General features: G+C 54.4%; 1 protein-coding gene across 3 annotated transcripts in view; it reads left to right on the top strand.

The window, feature by feature from the left end:
• CLCN7 (chloride voltage-gated channel 7) overlaps positions 1–15,001 on the top strand; it is a 39,529-nt gene extending 24,528 nt beyond the window's left edge. For all 3 annotated transcript variants that reach the window (XM_029048964.2, XM_029048963.2, XM_029048965.2), the window contains 12 exons: positions 1,284–1,344; positions 2,326–2,464; positions 4,540–4,633; positions 6,249–6,418; positions 6,518–6,569; positions 6,990–7,117; positions 8,391–8,476; positions 9,220–9,349; positions 10,265–10,324; positions 10,654–10,830; positions 11,529–11,609; positions 13,012–15,001. In XM_029048964.2, coding sequence (XP_028904797.1) covers positions 1,284–1,344; positions 2,326–2,464; positions 4,540–4,633; positions 6,249–6,418; positions 6,518–6,569; positions 6,990–7,117; positions 8,391–8,476; positions 9,220–9,349; positions 10,265–10,324; positions 10,654–10,830; positions 11,529–11,609; positions 13,012–13,098 — 1,265 coding nt within the window. In that variant the 3' untranslated portion in view covers positions 13,099–15,001. The remainder of the gene's footprint in view (positions 1–1,283; positions 1,345–2,325; positions 2,465–4,539; positions 4,634–6,248; positions 6,419–6,517; positions 6,570–6,989; positions 7,118–8,390; positions 8,477–9,219; positions 9,350–10,264; positions 10,325–10,653; positions 10,831–11,528; positions 11,610–13,011) is intronic.

Genomic DNA, 15,001 nt, shown 5'->3' with positions numbered 1-15,001 from the left:
GCTGATCCAACTACAACTCCATTATATTGGACTCTCCGTAACACTCGGTACAGTGCTCTGCACACAGTAAGCGCTCCAAAAATACCATTGATTGGAGGAAGCACCACCTAACCCCCGCTCTCAAGGACATTATATTCCACTGGGGAAAAATAGTCAATGTATGTGGGCAAATATACTATATATCCAGATGTTGAAAGACTTGCAGGTTCTTTTATATGGGGACAGTATTTTCCTCTGGGGGAAAATAGTCAATGTAAATGGACAAATATACCCTATATCCAGATGTTGAAAGACTTGCAGGATCTTTTATATGGTCTATATGTCATAACAGTGTTCTTTAAGTGCTTACTGTGTGCTAAACACGGTACTAGGCTCTGGGGAAATACAAGACAATCAGGTTAGACATGGTCATTGTTCCGTATGGGGCTCAGCCTGAGCGAGAGGGAGGACAGATATTGAAACCTAATTTTACAGAGGAGGGGACTGAGGGCCGGAGAAAGGAAGTGACATGCCCAGGATCACACAGCAGGCCATTGGTCAGCTTGGATTTGAACTCATGTCCTCTGACTCCCAAGCCCTTGATCTTTCAACTAGGCCATGCTGCATATTGTGCTGCTGTGTGTAGTGTGTGAATCTGCAGAAAGGTTTCATTGCTGAAATGAGTCTGATCCATGAAAGAATGAATGAGTGAATGAATGGCTGGCTGGCTGACTGACTGACTGAATGGTTGGCTGTCTGTCTGGCTAGTTGGCTAGCTGACTGATTGACTGTCTAACCGACTAACTGAATGGCTGACTGGCTGGCTGACCGATTATTATTATTATTATTATTGTTAAGTGCCGTTGAATCATTTCCAATCATAGTAACTCCATGGATATACTTTCTCCAGAGCATCATGTCCTCTGCCATAATCCGCAACCTTTCTAACGGTTCTTCCGCTATCGTTGTTATGGTCTCTATCCATCTAGCCGCCGATCCTCCTCTTCTGTGTTTTCCCTGGACTTTTCCTAGCATTAGTGTCTTCTCCAGAGAATTAGTCCTCCTGCTTATGTGTACAAAATATGCTCTTCTAAGTCAAGTCATTTGGCCTTCCAAAGACCACTTTAGTTTCATTTGCTCCAAAATCCATTTGTTTGTTTTTCGGGCAGTCCATGCTATTCGCAAAAGACTTCTCCAACAGCACATTTCAAAAGAATTGATGTTCCTTCTATCCTACTTAATAACGGAATGACTGGCTGGCTGACTGAATGAATGATCAGGTTTCCATTCTGACTTTTCTGCAGGTGGGATCCTAGGAGCAGTATTCAATGCCTTGAATTACTGGCTGACTATGTTTCGAATCAGGTAAGAACCTTTAGCGGTTGAACTTGCTGTCAGGAGGACTGGCATCCCCAAATTGCTGTTGATATTTATGGATTTATCAATGCACTGTGCTAAACACCTGGGGAAGGCTCAACAGATGCGTAAGCCACATTCCCTGACCTCAAGGAGCTTCTACTCCAACGGGGAAATCGGAGATAGAAAGCTTGAGAGCTGGTGAGAGGGTTTTCGTCACTGTTGAGAGCTCTAGGGTATGTCAGTGGAATTGGGTCTTAGGCATTAATAACCCGGAATGTGTGAATGTCTGTTTGTTGAAAAGACTCCTTGTCTTTTGTGTGTAGAATTATTTTCTTCTAATGGGATTTGTTAAACACTTGAGTCAAATGCTCTTCTAACCAATGGGGTAGATATAAGTTTGGGGCTCAGTGGAAAGAGCCTGGGCTTGGGAGTTAGAGGGGGTTATAATCCCACAGGGGGTTATAATCCCACTTGTCTGCTAGGTGACCTCGGGCAAGCCGCTTAACTTTTCTTGGCCTCAGTTACCTCATCTGTAAAATGGGGATTAAGACTTTGAGCCCCACATGGGACTACCTGATTACCTTGTATCCTACCCCAGTGCTCAGAACAGTGCTTGGCACATAGTAAGCTCTTAACACATACCGTTATTATTATTAAGAGGGAGAACAGGTGTTGAATCTCCATTTCGCAAGTCAGGAAACTCGGGCCCAGAGAAGTGAAACGACTTGCCCGGGGTCACGCAGAAGGCAGGTGGCAGAGCGGGGATTAAAACCCAGGGCCTCTGACTCCCTGGCCTGACTTTATCCACCAGGCCACCCTGCTTTCCGTGATGGGAGCTCGTGGGAGGGAGAGGGGCAGACATCTGCTTTGATGACCTGCCTGTCTGTCCCCTTTCCCTCCTCCCTTCCCTCCCCGGTCGGCCTTACCTCCTCCGACCTCCCTTCGGGGGAGCCCAGAACGAACTAACGCTCTGTTTGGGCTGTCCAGGTACATACACCGGCCTTGCCTCCAGGTAATCGAAGCCATGCTGGTGGCTGCCGTCACAGCTACCGTCGCCTTTGTGATGATCTACTCGTCTCGGGATTGCCAGCCGCTTCAAGGGAATTCGATGTCATACCCTCTTCAGGTAGGGGAAGAGTCTGGGGTCCTGCTCAGACCAGGGGAGCCAGCAGGGTCTGTCAGTCGGTAAGCCGTATTTATTTAGCGCTCACTGTGAGCAGAGGGCCGTACTGAGCGCTCGGGCGAATACAGTATAACAATAAAACTGACACATTTCCTGCCCACAACGAGCTTAGAGTCCAGAGTGCCGTGGCCCAGGGAAGAGTAGAAATGGTGTTTGAAGGTCCACTGGGTACATGCCCTCTACCACATGCTTGGGAAAGTGCTGCAAAAGGGGATGGTGCAGGCCCTGCCCACGAGAGGCTTATACTCTTTCACTCATTCACTCATACAGTCATATTTATTGAGCACTTACTGTGTGCAAAGCACTCTTCAAAGTGCTTGAAAGAGGACAATATAACAACAAATAACAAACAACAAATAGACACATTCCCTGTCCACAGTCTAGAGGCGAAGACAGACATTAATATAACTAAATAACATATATATCATCTGGTCAGGATGTGTGTGGAGTTTTTTTTCCACTTGTCTTTATGGTCAGTTGTTACTGTAATTATTATTAATAATGATATAGGTAATTATAAGGTATTTGTTAGGCACTGCCTAAATTTTGTTTTTATGGTATTTGCTTAGTGCTGACTCCGTACCAAGCACCGTATTCAGTGCTGAGGTAGATACAAGGTAATCAGGTTGGACACAGTCAGTGTCCCACGTGGGGCTCACAGTCATTCATTCATTCATTCATTCAATTGTATTTACTGAGAGCTTTTACTGAATTGCAGGGTCTTAATCCCCCTTTTCCAGATGAGGGAACCGTGACCCAGAGAAGTGAGGTGATGTGCCCAGGCACAGGCCCGAGATGGAGTCGGGAATAGAACCCAGATCCTTCTGACTTCCAGGCCTGGGTTCTATCCACTAGGCCAGGCTGTTTCTCAAGCACTCTGTGTCAAACACCATTCTAAGTGCTGGGGTAGATTCAAGTTAACTGGATCGGACACAGTCTCTGTCCCACATGGGGCTCACGGTCTAGGTAAGAGCGAGTAGGAACTTCCAGTTTTACAGAAGAGGAACTTGAGTCCCAGAGAAGTGAAATGGCTTGCCTAAGGTCACACAGCAGATGAGTGGCGGAACTGGTATTAGAACCCAGGTCCTCTGATGCCCAGCTCCTCGGCCGGCAAAGTGGGTGGGCAGGTGGGCCGGGCGGGGGCGACTGTCATCCAGGGCTAACCTTCAGGCTTAACAGACTGGGATTGGGGTACCCAGCTCCATGCCGGGGTCTGTCCAGCCCCGGTTAGAGCCGAGGGGGTTCCCTAAAGCAGGACCTTGAGGTCCAGGCCCCCAGCCCAGCGAGACATCAGGACATTCGACCGAGAAAGTCAAACAGACAGAAAACTTATTGCTGAGTGATCCTCGAAAGAGCACCAGCCCCACGTGAGACTCCACACCCTCTAGACTGTAAGCGCGTCATGGCCATTCATTCATTCGTTCAATTGTATTTATTGACCGCTTACGGTATGCAGTGCGCCGTACTAAGTGCTTGGAAAGTACAATCCAACAATAGAGAGAGACATTCCCTGCCCACAACGGACTCACAGTCTAAAGGGAGGGAGACAGATATCAGTACAAGTAAACAGGGATCAATATAAATAAATAGAATTACAGATATATACATAGATACAGAAGTGCTGTGGGGCGGGGAGGCGGGGAAGAGCAAAGGGAGCCAGTCATGGTAATGCAGAGGGGAGGGGGAGCTGAGGAAAAGCCGGGCTTTGTCTGGGAAGGCCTCTTGGAGGAGGTGCAGCTTCAGGTAATGCGTCTGCCGCCATTGTACTCTCCTGAGTGCTCTGCACACAGCCCAATAAATACCACTGATTGGGAGAGACCAGGAGCTACAGGCAGTTAGTCTCCCGGCCATTCCCGATCCCGTGGCAGGTGGGCACAGGTGAGCTAACTCAAGCCGGGGACTGGCTGGGGACAACAGTCCCGTCTCCCCGACCCCAGCGAGGTTGTCCGGACCGAGAGCGGATTTGGTCACCTTTTCCCCCCTCCTCTCTCTCTATCCCCCCTCCACTCTGTCCCCAGCTGTTCTGTGCAGATGGCGAATATAACTCCATGGCAGCAGCCTTCTTCAACACCCCGGAGAAGAGCGTTGTCAGCCTCTTCCACGACCCTCCAGGTCCGGTGCCGCTGTTAGCCCGCGCTCAAGTCGCAGACGTTGGTCAGAGGGGGTGCTCCGGGTGGGGATGGTTGAGTTTCATCCGGGCCAGCCTTGGAGCCAGTGGAGGGTGGGCTGTCTGTAATAATGATAGTAAGAATGTGGTATTTGTTAAACGTTTACTATGTGCCAGGCACCATATTGAGCTCTGGGGTGGATACAAGCAAATCGAGTTGGACACAGTCCCCATCTCGCATGGAGCTCAAAGTCTTAATCCCCATTTTACAGATAAGGGAACTGAGGTAACGGGATGTGAATTGATTTTGCCCAAGGCCACACAACAGTCAAGCGGTGGAGCCGGGATTAGAACCAGTAGACCTTCTGTCTCCTAGGCCCATGCTCTGTCATTACAGAGTTCTGCCCTCCGGAAGAGGGCTATTAAAGTGGGAGCTGATTCTGGGATGTGGGTTTTTGGCTTGGAAAGAAGAGCTGAAAAGATCCAGGCATCCATGCCCAGGAGAGTGTGCTGTGAGCCATGTATATGGGATCACATCAATCAGTCACATTTACTGAGTGCTTACTGTGTGCAGAGCACTGTACTAAGCACTTGGGAGAGGACAGTACAACAGAGTCGGTAGACACATTCCCTACCCACAGCGAGCTTACAGTCTGGGTGGGGAAGACAGATGTTAGTATAAATAATTACATTAAGTATATGTGCATTAGTGATGTGGGGCTGAAGGAAGGTGAATAAAAAGTTCAAATCCAAGTTTGTGGGTGAGGCAGAAGGGAGTGAGAGAAGAGGAAATGGGAGCTTAATTTGGGGAAGGCCTCTTGGAGATGTGCTTTTAACAAGACTTTGAAGGTAGGGAGGATGATTGTCGGTCATGACGAGGGAGGGTGTTCCAGACCAGAGGCAGGATTTGGGCGAGAGGTCGGTGGCGAGATAGACGAGATGGAGGTCAAGCGGGTAGGTTGGCATTTGAGGAATGAAGTGTGTGGGCTGGGTTGAAATGGGAGAGCAGCAAGGTGATTGAGGGATTTAAAGAGTTTCTGTTTGCTGCGGAGATGTGTGGGCAACCACTGGAGGGTCTTGAGGAGTAGGAACACGTGAGCCTAATAGCTGTAGAAAAATGATCCGGGCAGTAGAGGCCACGTTTTTGAAGGTTTAAAACTGAGGAGGCATCTGTGCAGAGGCAGAAGGGAAGGGGAATAGGAGGGCAGGGGCGGATCCAGGGCGATTAGGATAAAGTTTGATCAAGGATTATTGAATTCCCATTTTACACTTGAAGAAACTGAGGCACAAGAGAAGTGAAGCGACTTGCTCAGGGTCACATAGCAGGCAAGTAGTTGAATTGGGCTAAGAATCCAGACCCTCTGAGTCCCAGACCCAGACTTTTCCTTCTAGGCAACATTGTTTCCTTTAAAGGGCAACCCCTGTGGACTTGTTGAGCGCTTACTGTGTTCAGAGCACTGTACCAAACGCTTGGGAGAGCACAGTATAACAATAAACAGAACACATTCTCTGCCCACAACGAGCTTACAGTCCAGCTAGAGTTGGGACTGTGCTCTTGTTATATTGGGCCCAGGGAGGGCCTCAAGAAGCTGGGTGACGTGGTCTCCGTTTCCTTGGTAGGTTCCTACAACCCCATGACACTGGGCCTGTTCACCCTGGTCTATTTCTTCCTGGCCTGCTGGACCTACGGACTCACCGTGTCTGCGGGTGTCTTCATTCCCTCTCTCCTCATCGGGGCCGCCTGGGGACGACTCTTTGGCATCTCCCTGTCCTACGTCACTGACGCAGCGGTCAGTGGCCCCGGAGGCGAGGGTGGGGGGCGGGGTACCCGGTGGGGGTCTCCACCAGGCCCTCACCAGCCTGGCCCCGTCCCTCCTCTGTCCTTTCAGATTTGGGCCGATCCTGGCAAGTACGCGCTGATGGGGGCCGCGGCCCAGCTCGGTGAGTCCTGTCTGTGAGCGGCACGTCCGGTCTGGGATCCCCTGCACCGGAGGGGAAGCCAGATGAGGATGTGCTCTGAGGGGGTGGGGGGAGGTTGTGGGGAAGGGGAAGGAGGAGCAGTTTTGCTGTGGTCTTCTTTGCCCCGCGTTACAGGGGGTTTGGGGCACCGGGGGAGCTGCCTACCCGGAATAGAAACCTGAAGAGAGGCTCAAAACCCCAGTTTGCAAGCAAATGGGGTCTGTGCACCCAAAGATGCACATCAGGCCCCCTTGCTGGGGCTACCTCTCTCTTCCTCCCCCGGCCGCCCACGAGCTCCAGAGGAGTTCGTGCCCCCGGGAACACCATCCCTTCCTCTTCCTCCACCTTCCCGAAACCCCCCCACCTCATCCCACCCCTGTAACCGGCCCCCATCCTCCGCAGGCGGGATCGTGAGAATGACGTTGAGCCTGACAGTCATCATGATGGAGGCCACGAGCAACGTCACGTACGGTTTCCCCATCATGCTGGTCTTGATGACGGCAAAGATCGTCGGAGACTTTTTCATTGAGGTGAGGCTCCAGGGAGACGGCTCCTCTGATCGTGGGGAGCCCTGGAACGGGACTCCGGGTGGCCCAGGGTGATCGGGATACCTCAGCCCATCCCCATCCCGGCTGGCTTGCGTGGGGCCCGATTAGCCCATTGGACTCTTCCTTCCTGAGAGGGCAAAGCCGTAGGTGGCCACCTGCGAACCTCGGGGGCTTAGCCCACCAGGCTCGTGTCGCCGCTTGATACCATGTCTCTTGGAGGAGAGAAAGATGTCTCGAGTCTTATAACTGGGCAGCCCCCATTATCCAAGATCGGTCGTGGAAAGGGTGTTTTTTGAGCTCCCGCCAAGGGCAGCACCGCACTTTACTAAACGCTGGGCAAGTTCAGAACATAAAAGTGACGCCTTCCCTGCCCACGGTGAGCTGACACTCTAACAGGGGAGACGAAAGTATTTACAAGCACTGGAATCAGAATAGATGATTGAATTGTAGTCAATCAGTGGAATTTATTGAGCGCTTACTGTGTGCTCGGGAGAGTCCTATACAACAGAATTAGTAGACCCATTCTCTGCTCACATACAGGCAGGTGCTCAGGGTAAGTTTCAGTGCTTCCCCAGGAAGTAGAGGTGGCTTTCGGGTTGCTGCGACTCAGTAGTCAGGAATAAATTGGCTAAGGCTCGTAGGAGGGGGTGGTGTTCTCAGGGGGGTTTGAAGGTGGGAAGAGCCCTAGTCCATTGGATTGGAGGGGAGGGAGTTCCAGGCCGGGGGAACGGGCAGAGGAAGGTGATGGGAGACTGAAAAGCAAGGTTAAGAGAGAAGGTGATCTCGGGAGAAGGGAGGAGGGCCAGCTGTGGGAACAGTTGGTGAAGAGAGACCAGTTGGTCAAGTGGGAAGACTTGGTGGGGCGTCCTAATTCAGTTCAATTCAGCCGTATTTATTGAGCGCTTACTGTGTGTGCGAAGCACTGTACTAAGCACTCGAGAGAGTACAGCATAACAATAAACAGACACATTCCCAGCCCCCAACAAGCTTAATGCCAATCATGAGTTATTGCTTGAAGATTAGCTGGGTTACCCAGTTAACCACCCCCCCTCCCCCAGTTCAGCATGGCATCTGGGTTAACCCATTGAATCAACCAGTGGTATTTACTGAGTGCTTACCATGTGCAGAGCACTGGACTAAGCTCTTGGAAACTAAGAAAGTGAAGAGGGGACAGTCAGACTGGAGATAACGGGAAGCAGGGATTGCTTTTAGAGGGCTCTGGGTGTCTCATCGTGCCCCCCTCCTCTGTTTTCAGGGATTGTACGATATGCACATCCAGCTGCAGAGTGTGCCTTTCCTCCACTGGGAGGCCCCAGTTACCTCCCACTCCCTCACTGCCAGGTAAAGACACCCCCCATCCACCCACAAGACCCTCTGAGCAAGGCTCAGCCCAGAGTTGGAGAACCAGGCCGGGGCGCTCCCTCTGCAGAGGTGACACCTAGCCCTTCCCTGGCCTCACTTTTGGTCGCCAGTCCCTCGGGTCCAGAGTGAGACTAGGTGGCAGAGAGGTGCCAACCAGGGGCAGGGGAGACTGAGTGATCGTCACTGTAGGCTCCTGGTAACGCAGGAGGTGGAGCGACAAACCCGCCACAGCTTTTTTGGGTGGCACCCGGCACTAGGGAGGGAAGGCGGCCCAACGGTCGAGACATTCAGTGTCCAGGAACCAGAGGGCCCAGAGCCCTGAGTCCATTCCCTTGCCCGCCAAATTCCTAGGCCAGATGCTGTCTGTTGCTTGTTTCTTCTTTGGCCGGGATCTATTGGCCTCACTCTGATTCCTAAGTGGGCTTCTGGGCCTTGGAACATTTGTAAGCACCTTGGCGACACCTGGCACCCGCTTAGTCCTTGACCAGCACATTGGGAACGGTAGCCCCACCCGGGAATCCACACACGGGCCCGCTCCTGGGCATGTCCCAGGACACCGTCGGGCACGTGTGAGCCACACCGGAAGTCCGACGAATGGCCCGAGCCCAGCTTGCCATCCACGGAACCCAGTGTGGAACGGGGGCATTTTCTGGGGGCTGCCTGCTCCTGCCACCGCTCCTCCACTCTCCTGAGTGGAGTCTGTCCCCGTCTCCCTCCTCCAGAGAAGTGATGAGCGCCCCCGTCACCTGTCTGCGGAGGGTGGAGAAAGTCGGCGTCATAGTGGACATCCTCAGCGACACTTCGTCTAACCACAACGGATTCCCCGTGGTGGCATGCACCGACGACACCCAGGTAGGGGGCGGAGAGCGGGAGGCCCTGGCACGTCTCACAACCCGTAGGCAACCCGTCACCCCAGAGGAACTCTGTGCTGGGCGAGGAGGAAGCATGGCCAGGACCTCCATGTGACAGCTCTCCTGGTCAGGAGGAGGGGAGGAGGTGGCGGGGACAACCTACGGCAAACGGTCGGGGCTTGGGTTGGATGGGAGGTGGGGTGGCCTAGTAGAAAGGGCACGGGTCCGAGAGGTGGGAGTCCTGGCTCTGTCACTGGCCGGCCTCAGGAGCCGGGATAGTTCACTTAGCCTCTCTGAGCCTCGGTTTTGCCATCAGTACAATGGGGATAAGATTCCTCTCGTTCCTCCCTCTTGGTTTGTGAGCCCCACGTGAGGAAGAGACTGTGTTCAAGCTGATGATTCTGAAGCAGTGCTTGGCATGGTGCTGTGGCACTTAGGAAGTGTCTAGTGACTACCATAGTTAAGGGTGGTTTTAAGCAAGGCGGTAGGGGTCTCCCCTCCGGGACCAAACAGGGCAGGGGCGCGGGGCTGTGACGGACAGCTGGCTGCACCCCCTGGGGCTTCTGTAGTGTCTGCCTGTAGCGGCTTGGAACCCCGGCCTGACATTGGCCTTTTCGCCAGCGGGGCCCAGGGGGACCCCGTCTGGCTCCCTGGTGTCGGGATCGGTGTGGGGGACACTTCTGTTTTTCCAACTTTTCCCGCAGTCCCCCACAGCACACGTGCAAAACAGGGACCCGGTATGGGGAACCCGTCCGGGATGTCGAGCCGAGTGGAGGGTTTGTGCATCCCAGGAAGGGAGACCACAGACGGAAGCTCTCCCGAACTTCCCAGAGGGGCCGGAACTCGACCCATCTGTCCCAAGGGGCTCCCAGCCCCCCGACCCGTTGACCGACGCACTATTTTTCTGTCGTGGCAGCCAGCGAGGCTACAGGGATTAATCCTGCGCTCCCAACTGATCGTCCTGCTAAAACACAAGGTAATCCACCGCCACTTGGTCTTTGCCGAGAAGATCCAGGCCACCGGGCTCGGAGCCTCTCGTCCCCGTGGATGAGGCTTCTCACTGGGCGGCTGTTACTCAGGACCGGCCGATCCTCTTCGGAGGCCGCTGGTCCTTTCCAGGGGAACTAGTTTAGACGACAATAGGCTGTGACCACCAAAATGGCAGAATCCCGAGCAGTGTCTCCCAAAGACTGGGGCTGGTATGACGCGGGGGGCTGCCTGGGCGCCCCTGCCATGGCCACCAGAGGCCGAGGGTACGAGAAGGGTCTCATCTCCGCCTCTCACATCTCCCTCCTCCCCTGACAGGTGTTTGTGGAGCGAGCCAACCTGAACCTGGTCCAGCGGCGGCTGAAGCTGAAGGACTTCCGGGACGCCTACCCCCGTTTCCCCCCGATCCAGTCGATCCACGTGTCCCAGGATGAGCGGGACTGCATGATGGACCTGACGGAGTTCATGAATCCGTCCCCGTACACAGTCCCTCAGGTGAGTGGCCCCACCCCAGGCTGTGGGAGACTGGACAGGTGATGGACCGGGTTTTAGCAGCGAGGGGGTGGCCGGCAGCCCCCTGCAGCCCCATGGCATGACCGGCTCTCAGGTCACCCCTTCCCCGGGCACCAAACCCCGTCCTGAAGGCTGGAGAGAGGCCCTCTCGGGGGAGCCTCTCCCTGGGGGCGTTGGTGGCATCGGACCCCATTGCCGTAAGGCCAAGGCCCCTTTCAGTCAGTAAGTCAACCCAACAGTCACTTTACTTCTCTGTGCCTCAGTTACCTCATCCATAAAATGAGGATTAAGATTGTGAGCCCCATGTGAGGCAGGGACTGTGTCCAACCCAATTACCTTGTATCCCACCTCAGTGCTCAGTACAGTGCCTGGCACATAATAAGCACTTAACAAATATTGCTATCATTTTTTGAGTGCTTAATGTGTGTAGAGTGACGAGTTGATAGACACGTTCTCTACCCACGGCGACCTCTGAGGATAGAGCAGGAGACAGACATTAATAGAAATAGAGAAATTACGGACGTGGACCGAAGTGCTGTGGGGCCGAGGGAGGGGTGAATAATTAGGGTACAGATCCGAGTGCTGGGGGCGACACGGAAGGGAGAGGGAGAAGGGAAAATGAGGGCTTCATCGGGGAAGGCCTCTCAGACCCTCCGCCTGACTTGGCGTCACTTTTATAGGAAGCGTCACTTCCGAGAGTGTTCAAGCTGTTCCGGGCTCTGGGGCTGAGGCACTTAGTGGTGGTGGACAATGACAACCAGGTGAGTCGGGCCAGGTCGGCCTGGGGTCAGCGCCCACACAGACCCAGCTGGCGACCACCCCCCGCGGCCCCGCATCCTTGAGGTCGCTGCCGTCCATCTTCCTGAGCAGCCAGGCGTCGAGCCCGCCTTCCTCAGGGAGGGGCGGCTCAGAGGAGGTTTACAGCGGACGTAGGCCCAGAAGAGACAGGCGTGAGCCTTCCTTTTGCCCTTCCTCTCTCCCCCAGACAGGTCTGCCCTGATCAGTCCAGCAGTAGAATATAGCGAAGGCCCGCTGTGGGCGGGACGCTTTGCCGAGAGCTTGGGAGAGTACTGCGGAGCCAGTGCGGGCCTGGGGCTCCTTGGCCCCACAAGTGCATCTGGTGGTCAACTCTGGGCAGCCAGTCCAATGGCTATAAAGGCTTGTGTTCAAGGTCCCGGTACAGTCAGAGCCAGGGATGAGGGTGTGAAATGGCTGCCCCCTTTCCTGCCCCCATGAAGACGATTTGGGGAACGAAGACTTGTGGGTCAACCCTGCTGGGTTTACCATCAATCTGAAGTGTTTGTGGAGTGACTGTCATGTGCGGACACGATCCCTACCTTCATAGAGCTTTTAACCTTTCGTTCATTGTCAGTCGTATCGAGCGTTTACCATGTATTTACCATTTACAAAGTATCTGTACCAGCGCTTGGGAGAGTATAATATAGCAAAAACCAGACACATTCCCTTCCCCCAATGAGCTTCCCAGCTAGCAAAGCTCTATATTGAGGGTTCGTTCATTCATTCCTTCATTCATTCGTATTTATTGAGCACTTACTGTGCGCAAGCACTGTACTAAGCACTTGGGAGAGTACAGTGTAACAGCAGACACATTCCTGCCCACGGTGAGTTCACAGTCTGGAGGGGGAGACAGACATTAGTATAAATAAATAGATAGATAAATAATTACAAATATTTACATGTATGCTGTGGAGATGTGAGGGAGTTTGAATGAAGGAGCGAGTAGGAGCCATTCAGAAGGGAGTGGAAGGAGAGGAGAGCTTAGTCAGGGAAGGCTTCTTGGAGGAGATGTGCCTTCAATAAGACTTTGAAGTGGGGGAGGCCAGTTATCTGATAAGTTTGAAAGAGTACAGAAGAGGTAGTAGAAATGATCCCTGCCCTCAGGAAGCTTACTGTGTGCAGAGCACTCTACTGAGCGCTTTGGAGACTCTAAGAATCGATAGAGACCATCCCCACCTTCGAGAAGCTTCCGGTCCAGTGGGAGAGGCAGACCCTAAGAGAATTTACCGGTCAGAGGAAGAAGGAAAAGTAGATCTGAGAGTGAGCGAGTGGTCAAGCGATAGGCCATGTGAAGGCAACGTGTCCGGGAGGGGTACAGGTGGCCGTGGGGGACATGATGGGTCCTGTTTGGTTTCCTTCCCGCAGGTGGTGGGGCTGGTAACCAGGAAGGATCTGGCGAGATACAGACTTGGAAAAGGAGGGCTGGAAGAACTCTCCCTGGCCCAAACGTGAGGGTCCCAGAATCCCCTTTCTCCTCTAGCCCTTCTGCCGGGCTTCCGCTCTGGCCCCCAACAACTCTCCTCTCCTCCCTTCCCCCCCCGGCCCGGGGGCCTCTGGGATGGTCCGACCCAGTCGCCTCGCCTCTGGGGTCGACGGAAGAGCCAAGTGTCGCTGGCTTTCAAGCCCACCACCCCGGGCTTCCCCGTCTCAGTTTCCGGTCTCGTAATTTTTAATTCGATGTACTCCGTGGGTCGCGCTGTTTACATTTTATTGCTTTTCCCTCTGGTCGGTCTCCAGTGAGCTCCATTCGGGACCTCTCTCTCTCTCACGTTCATCGACCGTAGAGGGATCAAGTGGGTTTTTCACTTTCCTTCCTGCACATGCTCGGGCCCCTAGAGCAAATGGGAAGGGGTGATGGGGAGAGGAATTGAGCATGAGAGAACCAGGGGCCTTTCCCTACCCGAGTTGTCAATTTAGCCTCCTCCTGAACACCGCGTTGCTGACTTTGCTGCTGCTGCCGGCCCGGGGGGCCCTGGCTGGCCTCCATCGCTCCGGGGGCGGGACTCCCAGCCCCCCATCTCCACCCGGGCCTCCGGCTGCTCCCATCTGCAGTCTCTCCCAGCTGATTCCTACCCCGCCGCCTCCTTCCTTTCAGTCAAACGGGCCCATCCCTACCGGTTGGGGCGGTTTTCAGAAGGGAGCCCAGGGACAATGGCCCAAACGGTCTCCTGGAGCCGGGCCGAGGCCTAACCCTGGACTCGAGGCAACCAGAGGGTTGTCTCTCACCCTCTCTTGTCCTCCTTGGTCGCTGGGGGAGCGAGGGAGGAACTGGAACCCCTCTCTTTGCTGGAGCCCCAGCATCAGGGCATGGCTGAGCGAGAGGCGACATTGGGCAGAGGCAGGTGGGGCCGGAGGATGTAGGCCTTTCTCATCGCCAGCGGCTGGTCCGGCCTCTCCTGGCTGGCATCCCAGCCGGCCACGATCGTCAAAAGGCTTGCCGGCACAGTCCCGGTTCACTCTGGGGCCTTTGGGATATGCCATCCCCAACTGATGGGGTCATCCCAGCGATGAGCCAAGGAACTGCTCATGAGCGAACACGCTCACCACTGCCTGGCGGGGTTGGCGTCTGGGGCCGCACAGCTCTCCCTGCCCCCGGCCACTCGGTTCGCTCAAACATTCCGGGGCGGGGCAGGCCACAGAGGCCTTCCTGGCTATCCAAGCACCGCCCAGGGTCCCACCTAACAGCGAGAAGTGCCGGGGCCGTGCTGAAAGATTTCCCTTTGGCAATCTGCTGGTCTCTCCCTCACCACCCCACAAGGGCCGAGGAGGGAGAGGAGCTGACGATGATGATTCTTGCTCCGTGCCGATCACAGTTTCTGGGCCGAGCGGTCACCTGCCGGGGTTCAGACACCTGGGACCCATCTTCTCTGCCCTCTGGCAGAGCCAACCGGGTAGCCGGGAAGTTGATGGGAGCGGCCGGGTAGTGGCTGTCATTGATGCATGCTGGGTCCTTGAGGACCGGCCGTCCGCAGAGATAGGCGGCTACGTTGATGAGTCCCGGATGGTCGGCGCTTGCCGCCAGGGCTGGCGGGGGTCTCCTCCCCGCCACCTCCGGGCACATGGGTTCTGCTCTCTTTCTTTGTCCAATCCGCTGACCAATTGTCCCGCTGAGCCCTGAGGGACACTCTCTACAAACACCCTTCTCTTGGGGGGTTGCCTTCGGAGGAACCGAACTTTCTAGTTCAGGTTTTTATAGTCTGGGCACCTGCCACACTTTTGGGGGGTGGTTTTAATCTCTATCGTGGGTGGTGGGTTCCTCAGAGACAGGGCCTTCTCCCCGGGACCACGTGCCGGGCAGGGAGGAATGGTGGGGTGAGAGTATCCGAATGTCAGAAATAAAAGGAGTTGAAATCAA

This window comes from Ornithorhynchus anatinus, chromosome 21 (genome assembly GCF_004115215.2).
Source record: "Ornithorhynchus anatinus isolate Pmale09 chromosome 21, mOrnAna1.pri.v4, whole genome shotgun sequence".
In the NCBI taxonomy this organism is placed as follows: domain Eukaryota; kingdom Metazoa; phylum Chordata; class Mammalia; order Monotremata; family Ornithorhynchidae; genus Ornithorhynchus; species Ornithorhynchus anatinus.
This window is presented reverse-complemented; position numbering and strand designations above follow the sequence as displayed.